We start from the raw sequence: 15,647 nt of genomic DNA, 5'->3' as shown, positions 1-15,647 counted from the left end.
GAACTAAATACAGATTTTCCTCATTTTGAAAACATTGCTGAAAATGTGAAACGCCAAAGCGGGCATTGGACTGTTTATTGCAAATTGTACTTTTTGTGGCAAAGCTCGTACATCTACACTTCCCTGTCAGTACTGCAAAGTGATGATTATGATCTGGATAATGCATGTATTTTAGAGGGTTATGAAATGGTACCTGGGGATTATCAGAATAGTTTCGGAACTGTAAGATATAAACTGGACCCAAAAATGTCGAAAGTGTAAGAGAAACACAGCAACTATTTGAAAGGTGGTACATAGACAAGAAAGTTGGTTAAGATTACGAAATTCTTAGAGAACTCGTATAGATGAAGAGTTCAAGAATCGCATCTATAGTGACGTTAAGAATTACTTTAATGAACACAAAGTCGAAACTATCGAAAATGCTTCTCGTACAGCCGAGAAGTATCCCTTAGCGCATGAAGTTACTTTTGTCCGTAAGTTTTTTATTGAACAGTCTTGTGGTTAAAAAAAAAACTATTTCAGCCTCGTACGAGTACTTCCGAATCTCAATCTGGCACAACTTTTTGACATAAAGTTTCTGATAACACTGATCAGAATTCCTTATCTCTTTCTATGTATATCAATTGCAAGAAGAAAGGATATTTTATTTCTGATTACGACAAATTAACAAAAATCACCAAAATCAAGGCAGATCTATTCCAATATGCTCTTATTTCGTAGAGGTCGAGACCACTGTCATGTATTGAAAGCAATACATTTGTTAGGCCAAACAGACTCCATTCTGATTTTGTCATGGTGAGATATGAACCATTCATGTCAAATGGTTCTATTTCAAGAACGAGTGGTTCTGCGAATCATATACCTATTGAACGTGTAAGGCACACAGAGCTTCTCAGATCTTTTATTATCAAGTAATTTGCCTTTTTCTGATAGGCCTTCTAATAAAAGCGTTCATATACTGGGAGTAGCTTGCGGCTTTCTTAATATTATTCTCCACTGTGCAATTTTCGTCATCAGACTTAATCTCAGGACCCGTGAGATTCGGAACATTGTTCTCTTTACCCATCGAGGACAATACTTTTTTCTAGGCAATTTCTTAGCTGGAAATAAGGTTGTTGTTGATGCAGTTTAACTGACAAGCCATGTTTGCATCTGAACGTCTATCCTATTGAAAACAAAATCCCTGATTTATGCACATATTGTGCATTTATTAGAGCTATGGCAATGAAAGCGAAAAACGAGACAAATGGGGTTCTTGTGAGAATATGAAGACTACCTGAGGTATTTGCTGGTGACGAGTGGTTAGTGACTTATCAAACTTTATTGTCAAAGTCGTGCAGCCTGGACATTTATGGTGTTGCCTATGAAACTACTGTGATTGGTCATTTAGGGATCAGAACGACTTTTCACAAGATACTGAATCATTTTTTTTGGCCAAAACGTAAAAGTAATTTTTGTAAATATTGTAAATCTTGTCAAACTTGTCAATTGGTAGGAAAACTCAATCACAAGATAACAAAGGCTCATTTGCATCCTATTGCGGAATTTTACGAACCATTTAGCAGAATAATGGTTGATTGTGTCGGTCCCTTACCTTAGATCAAGTAAGGCAGCCAATATCTCCTGACTATAATGTGTGGGTCTATAACATTCCCGGATGCAATTTATTTGAGGAATATTAAAATTAAACAACAGTAAAGGCTTTGATAAAGATTTTTACTCAATTCGGCCTGCCAAGTCTGTCCAATCTGATCAAGGGTCAAATTTTATGTCTGCAAATCTCTAGCAAGTTATGCATGAATTAGGCAATCGGGAATTCAAATTCAAACAAAACTCAAAGTACGAGAGAACTACAATGGAGAGAACTTTCAGTCTGGTGATACAGTTCAGTCCCTTTTAGGCATTCTTCAGAATTCATTCAGATTAGGTGTTTAGACCTTGCAAAGTTAGAAAATGAGTGAGTTACATTACAATACTAGTACTCATGAAATGTAAATGTATTCAAAGAGTACCGGTATGCTGATAAACATAGCCAGGTTATTTGTGTATTCTATTTAACCGTACTTGTGTATCACATTGAGGTTTTAAACGATGAAATACAATCATACTGTAGTGAACTATCTACGGAATTCAGAAATTATGAATAATCTGGACCAGAAACTTTCACATCTGCAGCAACAAGAAAAAATGAAAGAAAAGCAGTATTACTTGAATATGAGTTCTGGTTACCAGCTGTTCCTGCACGAACAAATAAAATGTACGATGACATTGAAATTGTAGATTCCACACCTATAAAACCACTTCCATACAGGACGAACCGTTTCGAACAGAATTGTTTGAAGAAAGAAAATCAGTATTTGCTGGAAAATGATTCTATGGAAACTCTTAAAAGTCACCGAAGTTCACAATATATACTTGTACTGAATGCAAATAATACTTTCCGCATGCCCACAGACCATATAAACGTGAACAGTGTGACCAAAACTGATTTAATTATATTGCCAGTAATCGACGACTGCATTGACAAAATGGGAAATGCAAAATATGTAACCAAATTTGACTTTTTGAAAGGATTTTGGCAAATTACACTGACACAAAGGGGAGTGGAATTTTGGCTTTTGGGACTCCATGTGGACTTATACATATAAAGTGATGCCGTTTATGATGAAAGATTCGTCTTGTACGTCTTAATGTTTAATGAACATGATTACATCTTGTCTAGATTACTGTGATGCTTACATATTTGGTGTCATCATTTAGAATGAGATCTGAAAGATCATTGATAAACAATTCGTAACTCTTTGACAGACTGCTTGATGCAAATGTAACAATTAATTTATCCAAACTTGAGTTTTGTAAGATTTTGTTACATTGCCGGTACATATCATGAGACACAGACAAATTAAACTTATATATGTTTAAATCGCTGTTCTCTCTGTATCCCCTGTTCCTGTCACACAAAAAACAACTGATACGACTTTTTGGTATGGCTGGTTACTATCGGAAAGTGTGTTCCCATTTTTCCCATGTTTTTGTAATTCCTGAACCTCTGACAAATTTATTGAGTAAGAAAACCAAGTTTCACTGATCCGAACAAATGTCACCAGGCTTTTGATAAGTTAAATACCATACTTAAGAGTACGCCAATTCTTTCAGCTCCAAAGTTTAGTCAGTAAGTTAAAAGTTATGTTGATGCAGGAGATGTTGGGGTTGGTGCAGTATTGATTCAAAAAGACAAAAAATGGTGGCGTTAGAGCTAATCAATACCTTTTCTTATTGTGGCGCTACAACTGATCAATATCTTTTCGGTAATTATGCTTTGATGATACGAAAACGTTGCTGTGATGCATGTTTCTTCTAATGCAACATACCTGAATGTTCTGTTTCTTGACATTTAAGCACAGCAGTTGCATATTGCTAAACTGTGTTGAAAGAAGAATGACTTCAATGCTCTATGATTTCGTGTATATAGTTGACTAAGTGTCTCTCTCCCAAGAATTACGAAATGCAGTATTGTGAGGCACCGAATTCATTCTTGTTTTGACACTGTATTGCAATATACTGCTACAGCATTTGTAAAGTGAGAAATGTTAGACAAGTCTGTGCTTTGCATGCAGAGACTGATTTGTACGAATTATTTTCTCGAAGATAATGTGGCTATTACTTTGTAAGATCGAGTGTACTTCATCCTATAATAGCAAACCCCTAATCAATATATAGTCGTTACTTACCAATAAAATAATATTTTATTTTATTTGTCCTAATTTATTTTGCGTACAAGAGTGTGTGTCATTTATAGTACGATGCCAATTCCCTCTTACAACAGCACAATTTTTATTTTCTTTGTAGTGCTATTTATTCAATATTTCCTTCATAAATATGCTCATATATATCTGTTTCCATAGCAAATTTTTCAAACATGTACTAAACATCTAGTTCGCGTAAACTGTTATGGTCTCAGTGGAATAAAAGGTATATTTGTTTCCTGTTTGATATCATTAAAAATAAGCACCAATATTAAAAATACGTTAAAACTACGCCGAATTTATCACTTTAAACCTTGTTTTGACAGAGTTTCTCACTGTATGAGTCAGCATTATGGAGCATAGAGTCCATTATGGGGTGTAAGCTGCACCAGTGTGCAACGTTAGCATTTACAAGTCGAAAAAGAGAACAATGGATTCTCTTTCTAGTAAACGAGACAAGAAACGGGGGATTGTTTCAAAGACTATGAGTTATTTATCCTAGCATGACCTTTCCAGTTTGTTCTAGGCCTTACATATTTCTTGGATATGTCAATAACTGCATATGAAGGACTCTAGGGTCGTGTTTCAGTTCAGGTAGACAAAACACATAAACATGTTTATAAACTGGTTTGTCATACTGGGCTATTTTTCTTCAGGTTAAAAATGTACACAGTGTTCTGTGAGGCTATGTCCGGTATTGTATATAGCGGGTGTAACTTGTATATATATAGTGGCTGTAAGAATTAAAAAATTGCATTCAACATTGTCAATTATGATCGTTCTCTTCAGATTAAGATGCCGATGCTTTTGCATGGTAGTAAAATTTGTCCCGGAGAACTTAAATATGCTTTGTCGTGTGGATAAATGCATTCATAGGCATACAACTGAATGAATGAATGAATGAATGAATGAATAATGAATGAATAAATGAATGAATGAATGAATGAATGAATGAATGAATGAATGAAATATTTTCATGGATAGACCCCCAGTGAGTAACATATATCCTTTTAAAGAAACAGATATCACCATAATACGTGCTGTATATTTTTTCTTCCTAGTCGGATAACAGAGGGATTTCATATGAGCTTATTCTTATCAACGTAACTGTCCCGGCAAAGGATTTTAGGGTACAACAACGTTACAACATGAAATGCTGAAGAGATAATAAGTATAGAAAATGGGTAGGACATTATTATTTCTCATCCTCATCTTACAAATGTGTTACGGGCAAGGTAAGTGCATAACTGTGCTTTCAGCGCTCATGATTGAACTTGACAAAGCATCGGGAAACGAAATGTACTTGGTTACCTAGACCATTATCAGCTTTTCTATCAATGTCCTTAATATGCATTTTCACAGTTACTCTATTAATAGCATCCCTAATATGTTGCTATTAAATTAACTCTTAATCAATGCTACAATGTAAACTTACCCATCTAAAGCTAGCACACGTATCTACAACGGCTAGTAACCTATGATTTTCATGCAGTTATACACGCACCTCCCTCTTTTTCTTTCTCTTTCTTGCTTATATATCTATATATATATATATATATATATATATATATATATATATATATATATATATATATATATATTTATTTATTTAACCTGGAAGGCCGAGCGTCCTAAAGCACCCACCTTTACTGATCACTGTCATCTCACGTACGTCCGCGTGGTTCGAGTCCCGGGCTCGGCCAATGCGTGTCTAGGAGAAAACTTGTATTGAGCTTTCCACGACTAGGGTTTCCCGAGTTCGTCCTCCACGGGCTATACTGGCCGCCATGTATAGCTTTGCATACTCTGATCATTGGCGTTAAATCCCAAATAGATATAATTAAGTATGCATTCATGTAGGTACGCGTGTGTATCTCTTTCTCTCTGTAATATGTATATATATTATATATATATATATATATATATATATATATATATATATATATATATATATATATATATATATATATATATATATATATACATATACATATACATATACATATATATATATATATATATATATATATATATATATATATATATATATATATATATATATATATATATATATATATATATATATATATATATATATATATATATATATATATATATATATATATATATATATCCTAGACTCAGGTATTACGAAGATTCGAGGTTACAAACAGCTCATTGCTTTCAGCATTTACTTTAGTTGGGCGCGAAAAATAAATCGCGCAGGGGAACTAACACATCATCATTTCTTCATTAAATGCTATCATTTCTCTGGTGGTTGATAAATGGGATGGCAAGTGGCTGAGATGTCATTTGTGTATGGACAATTGTCACGTGGAAATGATTAATAAGAATTTATCATGCATAATGGAAGCAGTTTGACAAGAAGGTAAAATGTAAGGTTTTTCAATACGTACGACCGAAGTAAATGTGAGTTGTACAAAGCCATCGTAAACGATTGTCTGTAACGTACGAACAAACACAGCAATCAGACAGTAGCACTGTAATTTTGTCAGTCGTACGGAAAAGATGGCAGCCGTGTTATCGTTTCTCCTTTCCTTCTTTCATTAATTGATACACGTGCAATATTCTGTGGATCTATGTAAAAGCTCCTTTTTAACTGAGCTTTGATCATTAAAGCATTTTTACGGTACAGATAGAAACCTAATCATCGATCCAACACGTACCTAATTTAAAGTACACCTGTTTTGCACGTAATGGATGTCAAAGCTTGTGCAAAGAGGTAACTATACGGTAAAATAGACGATAAACACCCAAAACAAAGGAATCCGCTCTAGATGAATCGGAGAGCGTCGGACATGTAATTCATGTGTCGGGTTCAATACCGCCCAGGTATGCGCTGATTGGCTGCTTTGGAAAAAGCATTTTAATCCTATCTCGTTAGCATTATCTTATGTTAAGTGCATAGGCCGTAATAAATAGTAACAAAAGAAAGAATGAAAATAACAAGCTTTAAAAAATCTAACAAATAATTTATTTACCTGGACAAACACTGTAAAAGTGAAAAAAATAAGAATTTACGGTTTTAAGAAATCAAATCCAGAAATAATCCAAGAATAATCCAAGAGCTAAGTTTTAGAAATCCTACAAATTAAATTAAATATTCTAATGAATGAAAGTTCGAATCCCGACGAAAAATCCAAAATGGAAGGCGATGACGTACACTGTAGTCAGTATGGCGCTGATGTGTTAACAGTTCTTTGTGAACCACAGAAAATTATATTCCGGTGCTTGAATTCCGAGTAAAATTTTGAAGAAATGTGTGTGTCAATGAATTCTGTATGAGCACTCAAAATATTTCCAGGAAAAGAAATTAATCTTTTAGAATCCAAATACTTTGAATAAACACTAAAATGTAAATTCATACTGGTCACAAGCAAACACTTTTCCAGTGTCCAAGGTAGAAGCCCCAAACAGAAATATCTCTCTAAACATCTCTATTAAATCTAAATAATGCCCAATTTCTGAAAATCCAGAATTGCGAAATAGATGCTATTTATATCGAAAATCACGTACTCCCAGTATGACCTTGATACAAACCAATCATTTTACTCCTAGAATAAAATCAAAAATTGTTTGTGACTCTAATAAAATTTCCTGAGCATGTACTTTGTTTACAGCTTTCAAGCAAAATAAGAAATTAGTAAACTTTCATTGAAATTTGAAGTGCAGAGCATCGACATCTGCTATTGTTACAATGTATTAGTGTTAGCAATCACCTTGTTATTTAAGGTGGAATTTTAATGTTCAAACCACCTGTTTTCTTTTAACTCTCTTTCCATTTCGTGTACCTTCTTTGCTTAGATCTTCATGAAATTGTTACTGGTAAGACATAAAAGTTCCGTAGGCTTCCGAGTATTTATTGTTTGCATGATGTTCTTTCATGATTAAGTTCATTGTTTGTCCTTTGTTTTATCGTTTACAAGTATATTTGAATGTTACGTGTTTATGTTGTTCTTTTTCCCATGGATTATACTGTTAGAATACCATTAAAGAATTATGATATATGTCTGAAGAAATTATCTATATCCAAATTCTTTTCCTAGTATCGTCAATCTGTTCATGAACATTTTCTTCGTTAAAAGTTCATTTATTTGTTTAGAATGGACCGTGTTTTCTACTTGTGTTCTCTTGATGTTTCAAATTATTATCTTCCAAACTATCATGTGTTTGTTTACATATTATTTAATAGCAACTTCTTTTGTTGTTGCTGCATCACTTAAACCAGTAGTAATTTTCAGCCATTTTCACAACAGTCAGAACTTAAAATGAAGACAAGAGAGATTTACTTCAAGCTGTACCCAATTAATCGACACACAGGTATAGAACATAAGATAAAGTGCATTTAAAAAATTATTTTGTCAAAACATGCACAATACGGTAGCATGTTTTCTTGAACTGCACTGAACCAGCACCACGTGATTTAGACATACCGATCATGTATACGCCTTTTCTAACGGAGAACTTTGTTAGGCATTTGCTAATTGCTGATTATCAATGAGGTATGATTATCAAGCTTTGTTACCATAGGTATGTTGTCATTTTTACAACCTCTATTGTTTATCGGAACTTTCAGAGTGATCCAAACGTTATAAATGAATTATTTTTCAGATGAACCATACAAATCAAAAACTATAGCCAAGTAAACGTTGTAATAAAGGAATGTTACAAAAATATTTTGAAACTCACTGAAATTCGGAAATCGACTGGGAAAATAAGAGTCAAACGTTGTAGCTGAGGAAATATTATATTCAATAAAGTAATGAATAATATTTCTATTTTGCTGAATCTACACCTCTCTCTATCTGTATATATATAGATATGACCTCATCTATCGGAACTGAATGACATTAGTATATTGTTAATAGGTGCATAGCCAGCCTACCAAGTAAGTAGGAATATAATTGTGATGTACGGGCTGGGTCTTCTTTCATTAGACATAATGTTTGCGGCACTTGTTTCACACGGGCATTTTATCACACGTTACTTGGAATGGATATTCTTATATCGTAATATGAGATTAAAATTGTCAACACAGATGAGCCATATGTAATTCACCGAAGTAAAAGCTATGATAGTTCCCACATATATTAAGTATACGTTCATCAATTATGCATCATATACATGTACATATATTTTTCAGATATTACTTTGACAAATCTATGACATTTATTTATGCTTGAATGAAACACGCAGTCCACCCTTACACGTGCAAAGTGGAACATTTCAAGTTAGTGTGTTCAGCCATAACGTCAAATCATTCACGGAATCATTGTGTCAATTTGACCTTATCTGTTTATATCAAAACTAAATTACCTTTATACAACAGAAACGTTTCAGTAGCATAAAAGAAGCCCGCCTGCAACTTTGTCACTAAAGTGAATACACGGAAATTCAATAATACCGATCTATGTCTCTATTATTCTTTCTATAATACTTTATCATGCCAAAAAATAAATTGGTATACACACGTCACCGTTTGTTCCGTGTTGGTGTTTCTGAATTTAAACAAGAAGACATTACGAGGAACATAAACTAAGAATAATATTTAGAATAAATTATAAACTTACACACAACTTAAAAACTAATTTTGTTTCCCATTTTTATTTTCTTGTTATATATTCCGAATATGATTGAACTTAGGCACATATTAAAATAATAGTGATACGAAAATTGAGATGTTAACAACACGTTTTGGATTCCAACATTGCTCGGAGAAAAAAAAAGACAATTAAAAACCAAGCACGATTTGGGGTTTGTGTTCAGAACTTTAAATTATACAAAACCTGACCAAAACCAAATCCTATTAGGAAAACTGTTCTGGCCTGACTAACTTTCCTACTAAGACAAGTAAGGCACTTTGAATGCTTAAACAACATATAATATAATAATATACACGAGTATGTTCGGGCCTTAGTATATGAATTTGAAATATTGATAAGAGATAATTACGTTTACAGAGATCTGATCAAACTGCAATTGAAATCTTAATTTTATTTCATCTTTAAACTACCTTCATTGTTTGTTTATCTATACCCTCATGTTCCATGCGACCAAGGAAGACATTTATAGGTACATATTTAGTGTTGAAGCCGTTGTCGACTATGCATCTCCATACTGTTATTACTATCTATCTATCTATCTATCTATCTATCTATCTATCTATCTATCTATCTATCTATCTATCTATCTATCTATATATATATATATATATATATATATATATATATATATATATATATATATATATATATATATATATATATATATATATATATATATATTCCAAACAGGTCTTTTGTTCATAACTTACATAATACCAATTTTAGCTACAGGTTAGTTTTCGTTTTTAACTGTAAACTGTCATCAACAAAACCACCCGGTTTCAAAAGTAAGAGCTTTTGACAGTATTCAAATTGGCCATTGCCCGTCACATTCTATATGCACGTTGCAATTATGATATATTGTAATCTACGATATGTATAATGATTTCCAATAACACCTTATCCAGTGACTGACAAAATATTACATTTCTGATACACTAACATTTTGGGAATTTATTCACCATTATTTTCAACATTATGTTTGTTGTTTCAACTTTATGCACTGGCATATAGTCTAACTCAGCTTTATGCAAAGTTATGCTGCATCACAAAGTTTAATAAATGACCAATTTCGTGCAGTGAATGTATTGGTTTTATTAGTTGAGCTTGCGAATAAATTGTTAGTAGACGAGGTGGGTTGAATTCATGCATGCCATTGTCTTGGAGTCGATTCCCAGATGACAACAACGAATCAGCTGAAGTCGGCTCTGTATTTGTCTATCATTGTTAGACGTTTACTGTGAATTTGTCTCTAAGTCGTTGTAAAACGTTATGTGATCCTCTTCAGGGACACTATTTTTCACTGCTGGTAATAGCGAGTTCTTTAACACGTCACAAATCAAGGCAAACGAGGAGAACTCACTTCACTTTTCATATGTTTATGACAACTGTTTTCAATTACATTTTTCATGTATTATTACATAAGTTGGTTAAATTTATTCCTCTTGTAGGAATCACCTTGCAAGTAATTAACTTATGAATCCTAATGTAGGCAATACAGTTTGTCTTGATTATCCATTGATTACAAAGTTCTATAATAGCATTTTATAGTAGAAATACCTTGCAGTATTCCAGAGTGTTCAGTCGAGTATTTCCATAGAGCCATTTGTTGTCATTTCTTTACTTATTAACATACGTGTACACTTTTCAGCTTATTCCTGTTCTAGAGGGCCTCATAATCTTGCCCGTTTTGGTTCCTCTTGTGAATACCTGTGCCACTGTAGCGGACAACAGTGTGACATGAATACTGGTGAATGTCCTGATAACATGGAATGTGATCCTGGTTGGATGGGATCCGGGTGCCAGTATGGTAAGTGTAAACCATTTTTTGTTCAGGTAACTATGACAGCAATGTGCAACCATTACGGGGACTCCACACACAATATGATTACATATTAGTATGATTTTAAGTCTGGCGTGGCTTTTGCATTCACTCAATAGATAAATCCTTTTATAATTGCCGCCTGAAGAAACCGCACTTTTTCATCGTGTTTTTCTTAACGTATTATAATTATGGCAGAATAAATAGTACACGAAATCATTATTTTCCTTTAACATTTGCACAAATGTCCCTTAACTATTAATTCGCATCGTAATCCTTGTGGTCGTGAATGTAAGTGTAGATTAGAAAAGAACACTTGTAATGCATCTGACCTCACGGAAGTCACACTACAACGTTGAGTAAGACTTTTCTATTGTGCCTTTTCAGTTAACACCGCTTACAATGCATCGGTTCAAAGCAATTACTGGCAAGATGAACATACCATTGTAGACGGCAAAAGCTCTACATGTGCTAATCCCACAAGTATCAACAGAGATGTTGGACATTGTGTACTTGATTTGAAACGGAAAATGCGAATCACAGAGGTGCATCTTGTATTTATTAAGACAGGTACATTCATAAAATTACTCTCATTTATCATATTTCGTAAATTTAAATTATTGATTAGCATGTGCTGATATTACATTCATTGGAATATGACTTGCAGTTCTGAATGTTTATGTAAACCTTCAATATTGCATTAGCTTTATTTACACGAGAAAACACAAAGATTGTTCTGCTTGTAGTATATTCTGCATCCAAAAAAGTCTGTTTGGCAACCAGTTTTATGATTACCTGTGACCTTTATGAATAACTCCTTCCATAGAGTTACGAGTTTTATCATTTATGAAGATCGGGGATATTTAATAATACGTAGCGTTTGTAATTATATTAGGTTTGAATATTTTAAAGCAATTTAACATTTGCCATCTACAACACGTAAACATTTAATTAATAATGTTCGAGTAAAACAGTGCAAAATCAATGTTGACTAGTTCTCTCACTCAGCGACCAATACTATTGCTCACATGCTCGATTTAGTAGGATTCCTCCCCGTACACCATGTTTTGTGGGCAAGAACTGTGAAGACTACGATCGCGCACACAAATCATGATGCATTACGATGTAAATGTATTGTTGTGTCCAATACTAATATACATTATATATTATATTAATATGTATCCATCTGCAGTGTTTTAACCTTTGGTGTGTATGGCTGTGATCTAAGGACTAAATATATTTTTTGAGCTTATAACAATTCATGGAACTTTACGATTATAATTATTCAGTGACACAACATCATTAGACGTTTTCGTTAATGAGCAAGGCTAACTACTCCTTTCTTATTTTCTTTTCCTGTAATTGCTTCAATGTTTTCCCCGATTTTCTGATCAATTTCAAAACAACTACCATTGCTATTTCCTGAACACCGTTTGCTGCAGTACGTATACTTATCTACAATTGTACAGGTTTGAGAACATCGATGTTAGAACAACAAAAAATTGTCTAAAGGTTCTAAATAATATATATATATATATATATATATATATATATATATATATATATATATATATATATATATATATGTATGTATGTATGTATATATATATATCAGATTTAAGATTCTTCATTCAATTGGTCTTGATTAATTATAGATTTTCTTTCATAAAACAGTGGACGCTCTCCAAGACTTAGAATAAAAATATAGCTTGGTATATGTCACCTTACGTGGAACGTTAACATTATAAATATGATTCCTGTCGTTTAAGGTTATGATTGGAAATAAATCAGTTTATCTTGGACTTCAGTTGTTCATTTACTAAAACATATACAATGTTATGCTTGTGCTGCTGCGATGATCTTACATGAAAAGACCCGAGCTTTAGTAATGTGTCCTCAAAGTATTGTTTCATTCTCATTTATGTCTTGCTCTTGTATATTCGTAATGGAGAAGTGATTGACATATAAGATAATGATTGCATGGTATATATGAAAACATATTCGTTTCTATAAGGTTGATATGCTTGTTCTTTCAGATAAAGTTCCAAATCTTAAACGTATGTCAAACAGTTTTGCCAGTTACTGTGAGTTAAGGAAATTGAACGTAAATCAGAAAAGATAAAGTTGTCATACATATTTACATTAATAGAAAATTGAAACATCGTTAATACTTAATAATATACGTTCATGATATATTGATACCAATTCAAAATAGATAAGCTCTTTAATAAATATTCTTTTTTTTTTCTTTCATTTAATATACCGATATACTGTCATTTAAAACGTGCTGATCATACAGTTTCGGCATCATATAATTATGGTTGGGAATTTATGGGTTTTTAAAACATTGCCATAATCGAAAGTGTTCACAATGAATTATAGACGTCTACTGAAGGTTGGATATAAAGATATTTTTATGTTTTGTATGCATGAATTTGTAGAGTGCCATTTGTGTACATATGTATAAAACAATGAACAGTTTTGAAAAAGAAGACGGTTCATAGGCCAACAACATAATTATTAGTAACATGAATGTCTAATACCGCTTGCTAGAAAATGGGATCCTTCTTCGTAGTTGGATAAAGAATACTGTAACAATTGATAATGATTCCGGTTTGAGCTACATAATTATTACAAATCTAACTAACAATTGAACAACGATCTCTATAAAATAATGTCTGATCATTATTTGCAAACTTTGTGTTCTAATTTATGTACCATATAATGGGGGATAACGTACGATATTTGGAAGATGTGAAGTACTGAAATCTGCAAGTTGTATTGGATTGGCATTGAAATATCCTTTGCAATTTCAGAACATCAATAGACAACCATTAGAATTTGGAAGGTGACTTTCATTTAGATTTTTATAAAGAACAATGCACAATTTTTATGTTTGAATAATGCAGTAGAGTTTAATGACTTCTTTGAGTTCACCCATTTTTAACAAACAGAATATTATGTATTTCCAAACTGTACTAAGGTGCTAAAGATTCGAGAATTGTTTCAGAGTTGAAATAATACGTTTTTAATTAACCCACTGTACTAACATTTGTGCAGCATGTGGCTAAAGTGATGATATGTACGTGTGTGTGCGCGTGTATGTGATGTCATTATGAATAGTTCGAAAGCAAATTACGTTCGTATCATCCAAATGCAAATTATTTAATGTTTACCCTTATTATTAGTATTATATATATATATATATATATATATATATATATATATATATATATATATATATATATATATATATATATATATATATATATATATATATATATATATATATATATATATATATATAGAAAGTGAATAGTACGGCCCTTCATGTGATAAAAGTATGATGTTGCTTTTTTGCAAACGTACTAATTGGCATGCTACTATGTTTATGAGAATTCACTTTTAGTAATAAATAGAGAAGTGTGCAATGGAAAGGTTGTTTATTATTATTAGATACAACTTCGTGAATTCGTTCATTCTGCTTCCACCGCGTGTATATCGTCATCATTCCACTTTAAATTTGTGAATGCCAGTTATATATAATAGATTGGAAGTCATTTAAAACATTGATGGAGATTACAAAATGTGTTAGTTTCTTTGGCCACGACAAATCAATGATGAATACGATTACATGCCAGATCAATCGGCAAGTAGTCCTTGTATAAATTTCATACCAAGATAGTATCGTAACTATCTTCGTCTTATTGACAAAACATTTATTTCAGTTTGAGAATTATTCTGTCAGGATAGTGACATTACGAAACAAGAAAACCGTTATCCAGTATCGTGGAAATTTTTGTGAGTTTCAGGAACATATCAACTGGTCGAAAAATTGTAGAACATAAGTGGTCCCGGATGACTTAATGAACAGAATGCAATAATTAACCTCGTCAAAATGTTTCATCCGCTGAAACATATGAGGTATTTTCTAATGATAATAATAATAATAATAATAATGATAATAATAATAATAATAATAATAATAATAATAATAATGAGGACTTTGTATAGCGCCTAATCTTTTGAAGCTCTAAGCACTTTACAACATTGGACAACATCTATAACATAAAAAACATATAGAATGATATGATTACAAAAACAAACACCATGAAATTGGAAAAACATTAAAAACATGCTGAGAATATTTAAGGTAGGAAACATTGTTAAGTCTTTAAGTTTGTTCTTGCAGTCTAAATAAGTGAGTTTTAAGAGCACTCTAAGATGGGATCACTGTGTCTTTGTGTCTAAGTTCAGTGGGCAATTCAGTCCACGTTGATGGGCCCTGGTATACAAAAGAACGTTCTCCATAAGACTTTGTTTACATAGTGGGAATAACGAGTATACGATTTTCATAAGAGGAGCGTAAGTATCTTACTGGAGTGTACACATTGGTGATGTCGGATAAGTATGTTGGACTAGAATCCGACACTGAAACGTAGCTCAGAAAACAAC

General features: G+C 32.6%; 1 protein-coding gene across 1 annotated transcript in view; it reads left to right on the top strand.

Moving 5' to 3' along the window:
• Positions 1-15,647, top strand: part of LOC149798463 (uncharacterized) — a 54,271-nt gene that overhangs the window by 26,799 nt on the left and 11,825 nt on the right. The window contains exons 2-3 of the mRNA XM_089960183.1: positions 11,022-11,180; positions 11,580-11,762. Of these exons, the coding sequence (XP_089816309.1) occupies positions 11,022-11,180; positions 11,580-11,762 (342 nt within the window). The remainder of the gene's footprint in view (positions 1-11,021; positions 11,181-11,579; positions 11,763-15,647) is intronic.

The sequence above is a fragment of the Sinohyriopsis cumingii genome, chromosome 6 (genome assembly GCF_028554795.1).
Source record: "Sinohyriopsis cumingii isolate HCF-2022 chromosome 6, ASM2855479v2, whole genome shotgun sequence".
NCBI classification, from domain to species: Eukaryota; Metazoa; Mollusca; class Bivalvia; order Unionida; family Unionidae; genus Sinohyriopsis; species Sinohyriopsis cumingii.
This window is presented reverse-complemented; position numbering and strand designations above follow the sequence as displayed.